This window comes from Myotis brandtii, unplaced genomic scaffold (assembly GCF_000412655.1).
Source record: "Myotis brandtii unplaced genomic scaffold, ASM41265v1 scaffold456, whole genome shotgun sequence".
NCBI lineage: Eukaryota > Metazoa > Chordata > Mammalia > Chiroptera > Vespertilionidae > Myotis > Myotis brandtii.
The window spans coordinates 3,181,964-3,193,524 of record NW_005367431.1 but is presented as its reverse complement, the minus strand read 5'-3'; the positions used below and the strand labels follow the sequence as shown (position 1 = coordinate 3,193,524).

The following is an 11,561-nucleotide window of genomic DNA, read 5'->3' as shown; positions in this document are numbered from 1 at the left end:
TCCGCAGGATTGGCCTTGCCCCCCCCCCTTCTCTCTGACCCCTTGAGGCATCCTTTCTCATACCCTTCCAGATAACATCTGAGTTTCTTCCATGGCCTTTGGCTATATGCTCCCCACCACAGGTTTCCTAGCGTCTTCCCATTACCTTCAGGGTCCTTCTAGGACCCCCTTGGTCATCTCTCTACCCTCAGACCCTCTCTCCTTGCTTCTCCCCCATTGCCTGGGTCCTCGGGCAATCTTCCCTCAAACATGTTTGGGCCTCTCAGACCTCCCTTTCCCTCTCCAGCACTTTCCTTAGCTTCTTCAGAGCTTCTTTTCCTTCCTGAGTCTCCTCCTGTTTCCCCCAGACATCTCCCAAGCCCCTCGCCCTCCGAACCTCCTGTCAACATTTGGAGCATCCCTCTGGCCTGTTCCATGGCAGGAACAGCTGCAGTGCCTGTATTTTTCAGGAGAGTCCAGAGTACTTTTGTGTGACAGGTCATGTTTGCTCCTGTGAGTTTTAACGTCTTCATGTCCCCAGGTTTGGCCCACATGGTAACTCGGGTTTATGGATGAGGAGGGGACGCCTGTCATTTTACTAGGGTCACATATTTGTATCAGACGTTTTCCACCTTACCCTTGGTCTCTAGCTTCAGCTACCTGCTACATGATTCCTTGCACGCACACATGTACACACCCACTTCATGCTGTATGAGCTCTGCTTCCCTTCCTAGTTCCCCCATCTTTTATGGTCTCACTTCATTATACAGTGTAGTTAAGAATGCCACCTCTGGAGCCAAGAGACCTGGTTCAAATTCCGGACCCACCACACACTAACGGTGGGACTTCGGGGCAGTCACTTCACCTCTCAGGGCCTCAGTTTCCTCATCTATAAAATGGGGTTTATAACAGTACCCACTCCCTCAGGCTGTCATGAGGGTGATATGAGGATGGCATGAAGTCACTCATGTAGCTTTTAGCCTATAACAAGAATTTAATGCTTGCTGCTGCTCTTACTGTTGTCTTGGTCAAAAACTCTTCCCTGGGGCCTGGGGCCATGATGACTGAGGCTGCCACAAAGACACTAGCCCCAGGTCACCTTTCGGGCTGCCAGATCATGTATCTGCAATCTTGGCTTTCCCCTTGAAGCAAGGTGAGGACTTCCTACCACTTAGCTTAGCTTCTCCCTTTCACCCTTCCCTTCTGAGTCAGGGTGGATACAAAGTTCTGGGACAGTTTAGCAAGCAGAAGCTCTGGGGAGCCCCCAGGGCCCCCTCCATGGCCCCTGGCTGAGTTTCAGATCCATGTCGTCGGGCCTGCCCACGGGGATGTTCCGAAAGTTCCTTTTCCAGTGTCCTGCCCGGGTCTTCCCACCAGGGCTGCAGCGAGGGCAGGAGGAAGCGGTGCTTGCCATGGTTGGCCCCGTGACCTGCAGTGTGGGATTTGGTCAGTTCAGAAGCAGGACTTTCTCTGGGCATTTGAATGGGTGTCTTCACTGGTGACAGAGTTGTCCCCAGAGTGGGAGGAAGCGAGGACTTCTGGGATTGCTGGGAGCTTGTGAAACATCGCGTCTATTTCTGCTCCTCCCCATTGGGGTAGTGGAGTCGTCAGGGGGCTGGGGTTTGGGCCAAGAGCTCACCTCAGTCTGGACTGGGGTGGGAACTCAGTAGGGAGCTGGCATGACGGGAATGCTGTTGGTGAGGGTGTGGAGGATGAGAGGTGCTCATGCTCGCCTATTGCTCTGGGGAAAGGCAGAGGTGGCTCTCTAGGGCCTTCCTGCTGAGAATGGTTTTGCTTTGTTGTTTGGTTTGGTGGATTATTGCACAGGCCTCCAAGCAGGGCTCCCAGCTTCTGCCCTGCTTCCCACCCCAGATGGTGTATCTTTAATTGTAAGTCCTCCCTGGCTGTCTGGATTAGGGCCAGAGCCCTGAGAAAGGACTTTCTCCCTGTACCCGTCTCCTCCCGCAACCCCTGTGTATTTCCCTCCAGGCACATCGGCCTCCTTGCACACTCCTGCCCCAGGTCTGTGCATTTTGTATTCTCCTCACTATTGTAGTCTTAGTGCCTAGAACAGGGCCTGGTGTGTAGTGGCCACTCAATACAACAAATATTTGTTGAATATGAATGGACAGAGCATTTGCTGGGAGCCCCCAGAGACTCGGTCCTGTTACTGACTGGGTGACCTTGGATATGGCTGTGGGTTTCGGAGTCCCCTTTTATAAAATCTGGGGGCTGGGACTTGCTGTTTTTGAGGGCTCTATAACTCTCAGACCTCAAGTCTTCTCTGTCCTCCAAGAAGTCTGGTTGGACACGAACTGGTGGAGTTGTCATGTGGGTGACATGGAGGGCTCAGCTCTGAGGTTCGGACCTGGGGAGCACTGAGATGTTTGGAGCAGAATGTGTCCCACTAGAGTCCTTGGCCTTGGAAGTCTCTGCTCCTCAAGGGATGGGCCTCTCTGGAGGCCAGAACCTCAAATGATGGAGGCTCCAGAAATAGCATGTAGGTGCCCACAGGTTTGCTTCCTGCTGTTATGCCAGCTCCTGGAATCTTGGCTGATTTGGGCCTCCCAGTGGCCAGTCATCTCCCAAATAGCAGCTCCTCACTCACTATGGCTCAGGGAGGGAAGGCAGCAGAGGACAGTGGTAAAATCAGACCTGTGCACAGGGTCTCCTCCAAGCCAGCTGGGGTCAGGGGCCTGACAGAACGGACTTGGGACACCAGTCTTTGGGTAACAGTATTAGTGGCTGGACCGTGCTCTTCTCCCGACTCCCTTCACTTGGCTAATCCTACTCATTCTTTGTTTTTATTTTTTAAATATATTTTCATTCATTTCAGAGAAGAAAGAAGAAAGAGAGAAACATCACTGATGAGAAAATCATTAATCGGCTGCCTCCTGTATGCCCCCTACTGGGGATCCAGCCTGCAACCCGTGCATGTGCCCTGACTGGGAATCAAACCGTGACCTCCTCATTCATAGGCCTATGTTCAACCACTGAGCCACACCAGTCAGGCTGTTTTTCCTTTTTAATATGCTTTTTATTGGTTTAAGAGAGAGAGAAGGGAGAGGGAGAGAGAGAAACATCGATTGGCTGCCCCCAGCAGTGCACGCCCCCTACTGGGGGTGGAGCCCGCAAACCTGGGCACATGCCCTGACCCATAATCAAACCAGTGACCTCGCAGTGCATAGGACGATGCTCGGTTTTGAGCCACACCACCAGGGCTAATCCTACTCATTCTTCAGGTTTTAGCTTAGGCGTCTCCTTCAGCCAGTATGTTTTCCTGACTGTTCTACTGCCTTTCCCTTCCCCATTATAGTATGCAGGGCCATGTGGCAATTCTCTGTTTACATGTCTGTTCTCCTCACTAGACCATAAGCCTCATTGAGGGAACAGGGGACTCTTGTCTTATTCACTGCCAAGTATTCCTGCTTCTTATTGAAGGTGTTGCCTGGCACGTAGAAGGCCTCCGTAAATATTTGTGGAGTGAGTGACTGACTGACTGGACGAATGAGTGAACATGGTCATGGATGGTTCATCTCAAGTGACATTCCAATTAATTGGTAGTAGCTGCCTGAAGCTCTGGGTTTAGAAGGATTCTGAGGCTGCAGCTAAGTGTACAGTGCTGGGATCTACTGATTGCATCTGCCATGGCTCAGGGCGAAAGTGTGGGATTAATTAGTGATGTCAGGCACTCATGGGGAAGTGGCTGCTGCCTCTGGGAGAGGCTCTATTCGAGAATGCGGGGGTGTTTGCTGGGATGGCAGTACCTGCCTAGCATTGTAGCCCTGTGCCCCAGGGGGCCTGTGGGGTAACTATTCATCTTTTTCTCCCTCTCTTTCTAGCTGTCCCTTCTTGGCCCGCCAACTGACCCTTGCCATCCCCATCATCGCTGCTATCCTCTTCTTCTTCGTCATGAGCTGCCTGCTACAGACGAGTTTCACTGACCCTGGGATCCTGCCCCGGGCCACCGTCTGTGAAGCAGCTGCCCTGGAGAAACAGATCGGTGAGCTCCTACTTCAGTTGAAGCTGTGTCCCCCAGGTCCACATTCCCCGATTTGATAGGAGGCTTGGTTTTCTCTCCCCATATTATGCTGGGAACTGGGGGTCAATAGTGAGGAAGGCAAGTGGGAGCTGACACTAGAATGGAGGAGACAGATGATAAATAAGGGAGCAATAAACAAGAAGTGCTAGCAAGTGAAAGCTGTCATGGCAGCCAGCATAGTACCGAGAGCTTCCTGGGTGCCAGGCACTGTTTCCACTTCTTTATATACATGATCTTATTTAATCACCCAATAATCCTCTGAGGTAAGTACTGTTGTTACTCTCCTTTCACTAATTAAATGGAGTCTCAAAGAGGTTAAGTAAATGGTCCAAGATCACACAGTAAGTGGGAGAGCTGAGATGAGACCCCAGGCAGTCTGGCCAGAGCCCCTGCTCTTAAACATTTAAATACACTTATCCATTTACTCATCAAACATTTATTGAGTCCCTACTATGTGCCAGGTACTTTTCTAGATGCTGGTAATACAGCAGTAAACAAATCTGACAATAATCTCTGCCTCTTGGAGCTGACATTCCAGCGGAAAGAATTAAACAGCAATGAAAGAAAGATCTAGGATGTGAGACAGAGAAGAGGAAACCAGGGAGGTGGGATGAGAGCTGGGGGAGAGTGTTTGATTTTAAACAGGGTGGTTGGGGAAGGCTTTGTGAATGAGATGACATCTGATTCACAAAAAGAAACAAAAACCTGCAGAGATGAGGGTTTGAGTTGTGAGGATCTGAGGGGGGAGCACAGTAGGTTGGGGAGTGGGCTAATTTAGATTAGGTGGTCAGGGGAGGCCTCTAGGAGGAGGTGGCACTTGAGATGAACCCTGAATGGTGCAATGGAGCCAGTAATATGTGGTTTGGAAACAATAAAAACAAAACCCTGGAGTTGCAGATAAATTGGTGTGTTTGAGGAATGGCAGGAAGGCCAGTATGGCAGAAGGACCTGTGCTCCCAGGCACCTCACATGGCCCTTGACTCCTCCCAGTGTGGGTCCCCCTGGTGGCTGGGCAGCAGGGGGTGCAGGGAGAGGGGCAGGGCCTTCATCTCAGCTTGCTCCACCCCAGCTCCTTCCTGCAGAGAAGTGACGTCAGTATTTGTACACCTCACGGGTTTCCGGTTCCTGGTTGGCTCCTTCCCCTAACAGGGTGGCTTTCAGACAAGCTTTTAATCACCCAGTTGGCCCTGAAAAGATCTCGTGGCCTATAATTGCAGAGGCTGCTGCACCCATCACAGGAAGTCATTCCACTAATTTTCTGCAGCAGCTCGGGAGGGTGGTAGGAGGGGAGAGGATGTTCTCTCGCTCTCTCTGCTCCTTGTCTCTTCCTCCGCCCAGGCCCGTCCTCAGTCACGCCCTTGGTTGCTGTCTTCCTCTGCCTGCATCCAGCTTCCTTCCCTCTTACACGTCTGAGCCACTCGGCCTGGTTTCTGCTCTGTCAGAACCCCAAGGTCTGACCTGGGCCAGTCCACCCGGCAGTGGGGAGGCTCAGCTGCAGCCCCATTTCTCCTCCCACCTGGTCGGGCTAATCAGGAGGCAGGATTATTATCCAGCGCAACCTGAGCTCAGGCCTGGCTGCCTGGAGTCCTCTGCTTCCTGTGAGCTGTCAGGGTAATGCTGACGACAGTAATCCCCCATGTTTGGGGAGAGCTTGACTGTGTGCTGAGGGCTTCCTGTCCATTATCCCCACAAATCCTCACAGCAGCCGGCCGTGCCCATGCAGAGATTGAGTGTGTGCCTTGACTCCCAAACCCCTTATCCTAATGTCTCAGCTCAAGTGTCCTGTACTCTGGGAAGCCTTTGTGACCCCAGGTGGGCCACACCTCCCATGACACATTCCCAAAACACCTTTTCCTGCCGTCTTGGCCCTGTGCTGCTTGATGATCGTTATGGAATTGTCAGGCCCAATAATAGCCTTTCCCAGTGAGTCTCTTCTTCACCTGTCAGCCACCTGGACAGCTGAGTGACTTGGGCTTAATGTATGAGCCTCCTTGCTGCCCCCATGTGACGGTGGAGAGACAGTGGAACTTCTCCCAATTAGGCATTACGGGTTTGACCATTTATGTGTTGATTCTATATCAGTGATGGCGAACCTTTTGAGCTCGGCGTGTCAGCATTTTGAAAACCCTAACTTAACTCTGGTGCTGTGTCACATATAGAAATTTTTTGATATTTGCAACCATAGTAAAACAAAGGTTTATATTTTTGATATTTATTTTATATATTTAAATGCCATTTAACAAAGAAAAATCAACCAAAAAAATGAGTTCGTGTGTCACCTCTGACACGCGTGTCATAGGTTCGCCATCACTGTTCTATATGCTGACTACTAACTGTGTGTGTTTTGGGGCAGGGGTGGGGGGCGGTGGGCAAAGGTAGGCCTGACTGCCTGCCACTGGTGAGATCAGGCTTTGGAAGAGGATCAGGGAAACCAGGAGTACCTTCTGTCCAGAGGATATGGGGAGGCCTCATGGAGGGGTGCATTGAGCCAAACTGTAAAGTTTGGGTCGAGTTCAAGCACAGGAAGATGTGTGAGGGGAGCCCTCCAGGCTGGAACAGAAGGGGGAGAGGACAGAGTGGGAGGAGGACTCTGATCAGGCCATGTTGACTGGAACACAGGGAGTACTTCAGAAAATTTGGGAAATTCTCTTTGGAGGATGGGGTGGCGGCAGTCTAGTGGGGCTCACATGTCAGGGTTTGAGACTTTCCTTTGAGAACAGTTGCCAAGCCTAGAAAGTGGCATCTTTGAGGGCTCTGAATTCTCAAACTTGAACAGGAGGCTTCCAATCAGGTTGAAACATTTTCTTGAAAAGGACTAAGGTCACTGAGCATTTTGTGTTTTGTTGGTTTGTTTTTCTATTTCAGAGAGGAAGGGAGAGAGAGAGAAATATCAATGATGAGAGAGAATCATTGATTGGCTCCGCCTGCAAGCCCCTTACTGGGGACCGAGCCCACAACCCGAGCATGTGCCCTTGACCAGAATGGAACCTGGGACCCTTCAGTCAGGAGGCTGACACTCTATCCACTGAGCCAAACCAGCGAGGGCTCACTGAGCGTTTTTGAAAAGGTTGGGGGCTGGCTCTGGGGTGGTGGTGCTGTTCATTTAAACGTGAACTGATTACTAGGCCTGGGTCCATGCAGGCTGTGGGCGTCTTACTTTGGCCCGTAGACCAGCAGCCCCAGCCCAACAGGATCTGGCCCAGGGCTCCCACCCCACAAGCACTGTCTGAGGTTGGATGACCAGGGCCTCCCAGTTTTTCCAGGACTGTCCCTGTCCCTCGTTTAGCACTGAAAGTCTCCTGTCTTGGGAAACCCCTCAGCTGCAGGCACACCGGGCCCTTGGTCACCCTGGTCTGAGATTCTGACTTGTCAGCTGGCAGGCCATGCAGTGGGATCACCCTGCAGGGCCATACAGAGCTCAGGTGATTGGGCAGTTGGGAAAGGGGTAGGAGGTTGCAACATTGGCCCATAACCTCCTGCTGTGATGGGAGACGATAGAAACATCTAAATTCCATGGACAGACATTCATCTAGAATCACAACAACTCACAGGACAGACATGAAGGCCTCTTCCTCTGCCAGCACATAGCAGGTTACAAACCCCATGCTGTCCCCAGGATGTCTCCTCTCAAGTCCTTCCACAGTCCCAGGACCGACTCCATCCCGATTGGCTCTGCTGACCAGGCCTGGACACCTGGCCTCTCCCTTCGGTCATGGTTGTCTCTCCAAGACTCACATGTGGCCCTGGCCCTCCCAGGCTCAGAATTTGGGTGACTTCCTAGCGCCCTCAGCAGCATTTCCTGAAGTTCCGTCACTGGAGTACAACCTTTGTGACTTTTGCCTTTTCTGCATCGTGCCTTGTACCTTCATTTCTTAGTGTTTTCCTTCAAATGGCTTGCTCTTAAATGTAGTTTACAAGGAAACTTTATATCACCTCTGTAAGCAGAAAGCCAGTTGTTCTGCATAGAAGATAATCATAAAACCAAAACATAATGTAACGGAATTTTTGGTGGTTGTGCCTGCTGAGAGCAGTCGCTTTGAGGCCTATGAGGATCATAGGTGTTAGGTATTAAAAGTGGAGACTTTGCCTTGATGGGATGAAAAGCTTGAAGGAGAACTGAAAAGGGAACAACGTTGCCTTCTTCTTTGCGACATCTCGGAGCCTGTGGAGGCCTGATGGGAGCAGGGCTTCTGTAACAACACATATGTCTGGAAGGCTGTGGTCCAAGGCCACTTTTGTTGGCTCTAAGCAGGGTCTCCAGAACCAGAGGAGCACACAGCTCTTCTTAAAATTAAAGGTGCTGCCCTAGCCGGTTTGGTTCAGCGGATAGAGCATTGGCCTGCAGACTGAAGGGTCCCAGGTCCCATTCCAGTCAAGGGCACATGCCCAGGTTGTGGGCTCGGTTCCTAGTAGGGGACATGCAGGAGGCAGCCAAACAATGATTCTCTGTCATCATTGATGTTTTTATCTCTCTCTCCCTCTCCCTTCCTCTCTGAAATCAATAAAAATATATTTTAAAAATTTTAAAGGTGCTTATGCTCAACATGAAACTGAAGTCTGTCTAGGCAAGAGATGTGCTTATGTGTACAAAGCAAAGAACAAGACAGTGACTCCTGGTGGCAAAAGGAGCAAAACCAGAGTAATCTGGGGAAAGGAAACTTGTGCTCACGGAAACAGTGGCATGGTTCGTGCTAAATTCCAAAGCAACCTTCCCACTAAGGCCATTGGACACAGAATCCATGTAATACTGCACCCCTCAAGAATTTAAACTTATTGAAAAGTAAAGAAAAAAAATTGATTTGTTTAAAAAAAAAAAAAAAGAATAGAGAGTAGCCCGGCCAAGGTGGCTCAGTGGTTGAACATCAACTTACAAACCAGGAGGTCATGGTTCAGTTCTCGGTCAGGACACATGCCCAGGTTTAAAAAATTAAAATAAATAAATAAAAAGGGAATTAACTTTCTCATCACATGATTCAAGGTTGCTTAGTGTCATGGCCAGTAAACAAACTATCTTCCACTTTCCTGAAAACTCGCCTGTCCACAGAGGTGCACTTGCCTGCAGGATCAAGGCAAGCTCCAGCCCCCTCTTCCTCCCATCTCCTGCCACTCTCCAGTGCCCCCAGCCATGAGGTGCAATTAATGCCTCAGAGTCTTTGTTCACTGCCATGCCCTCCTTCCCTGGCAAGCCCGAGGAATCCAACTTAATTGCCGCTTCATGCTTCATCTTTTGTTGCTTTCTTGAATGCTGCTTCCTGCCCCACACCACATATTCCCCTCTGTATTCTCACAGTATTGAATCTAGACATCAGTAATACCATGAATTGATTAGCTATGGGTTAGACTTTTCCATATGTCATCTCTAATTTGCATCATCATCTTACAAGGTTAATACTGTTACCCAGTGAGGAAACTGAGGCTCAAAGAGGTTGAGCAACTTCCTCAAAGTCACAAGCTAACAAGTGGCCAGGGTAGGTTTCAAAATGAGATCAGGCTGGCCCCAGAGTCACCACGCTTGACTCACAGAGCCTCTTACACTGACTCTGTAATTATCCACTTTGGCTCATGCTGCCCTCAGGTTGAGCTCTTCCTGCATTCCCAGGTTACCACTAAGCCTGTATGTGGTAGGGGCTCCAGAAACTTCTGGAATGAACAGAAATGGTCAGGTGGGTCAGGTGTGACCCAGCACTCACAGCCTGGGCACTGTGACCTTGAGCTGAACCAGAAGTTGGGGAGACCGCAACCTTACAGCTGTTTCCTCCATAGGTGGGAACAACAGAAGGGCAACAGGGCCCTGCAGAGCGGGTAGAGATCCCCGCTTTCCCTCACTAAAGCCTTCTGAGAAGGTCATGACCAGCCCCAGGGGGCTTCCAGGCCAGCCACTGGGCTTCATTCACAGGCCCAACCATTTAGGCTCTAACTGCAGGACACCTGCCTTCTCTTCTCTGTGGGTTGTGGTTGGGGTGTAGCAGGCCCTTTCCCTTGGTCAGGAGAAAGATGTCTGGAGACCCATTGGTTTCTCATGGCCATTCAGTGGGAAGGAGTCTTCCCCCCATTGCCACTTCCCCAGGGGCTTGGTGTCCCACTAGGAAGGCAGCAGGAAGGCCTCACTTCAGGAGGGTGCCTTTTGACTTCTTGGAGAAGAACCTAAAGTAGAAAGAGCCCTGGAGTGATCTTAGATTCCCTTTAGGTAGGGATAGCATCTCTTATCAGTCCCTTCATTGCTTTTTAAAAAATATATATTTTTATTTCTTTCAGAGAGGAAGGGAGAGGGAGAGAGAGATAGAAACATCAATGATGAGAGAGAATCATTGATCGGCTGCCTCCCGCTTGCCCACACAGAGGATCAAGCCCTCAATCTGGGCATGTGCCCTGACTAGGAATCGAACCGTGACCTCCTGGTTCATAGGTCGATGCTCAACTACTGAGCCGCACCGGCCAGGCTGTCTTCATTTCTTCAATAAATATTTTCTGAACTGGTGACCAAAGAAAACATATTTGGCTCATCTCTATGTACTTGCTCCTTCTCCCCTCACCTGTCACCTCAGGCCTTATACAGTAGCTTGGCATAGTAGATGTTAATGTTTGTAAGAATGAACAAATGAATGCCTCGGAAGACAGATTCTTATTTCAGCCCCATCTTATACTGTTGGAGTGAAGTCAGTTTTCCCATCTATAAAATGTGGGCACATATCCCCTTACCCAGCCCAGAGCATTTTTTGTGCATCAGGTGGGACAGGGAATGTCAGTACACTTTGAAAATTGTTTTCCTCTGTTGAAACCTAAGAGACATGAGCCTTGTAGTAAGAATGGCAAATGGACGTGCTCCGGCCACTAACAAGCTACCGTTGGTAGTGGCTGCTGGGAGGAGTGGGTTGAGGAGAATTCTGAGGCCAAATCCAGGGTGGTGACTGGCCAGGACTGTTTGGCCTGAGAAAAAGCAGTGGAACCACTGCTTGCCTCCTCCCCACCCCGTCACCCCCACATGGGGTTCAGCCTCTGTAGGAGCATCCCCACAGAGCCTCCTTTGATCCAACTTACTTAGGGTCCTGCAGTTGGTGACTTTCATTCAGCATCTGGGTGGCCTCCTTGCTCCAGTGTGACAGGTCTCTCCTTTGCCTCTGGCTCTTGGCAGCCTAAGGAAGTTGGGTGTGCAGAGCTTTACTTTCTCTGAGTTCCAGAGAGGAGGAATCCTGGCCCTGAGGCCAGAATATACTGGTAGGAGTTCCCTCCCTGCCTTGGAGGAGAGGCTTGGGCTCTTCCCTGCTCTGGGGAGGGTTGTGGGAACCCTGCAAGGACACCCGTACTTTTAGTCCTGAAGAGGGTCTGTAGCCGTCCTTCACTCATGATGGGCTGTGTTCTGAAGTTTTTTTGTAAATCAGTTGTTTGGAATATAGTGTTACATAGAAAAAGCAATAATGCTAATATTTATTTTTTATTTTTATTGATTTTAGAGAGGAAGGAAGAGGGAGAGAGAGTTAGAAACATCAATGATGAGAGAGAATCACTGATCGGCTGCCTCCTGCACGCCCCCCACTGGGGA

At 50.3% G+C, this 11,561-nt stretch overlaps 1 protein-coding gene across 1 annotated transcript in view; it reads left to right on the top strand.

The window, feature by feature from the left end:
• Positions 1-11,561, top strand: part of ZDHHC18 (zinc finger, DHHC-type containing 18) — a 28,868-nt gene that overhangs the window by 1,787 nt on the left and 15,520 nt on the right. The window contains exon 2 of the mRNA XM_014546754.1: positions 3,822-3,982. Coding sequence (XP_014402240.1) covers positions 3,822-3,982 — 161 coding nt within the window. The remainder of the gene's footprint in view (positions 1-3,821; positions 3,983-11,561) is intronic.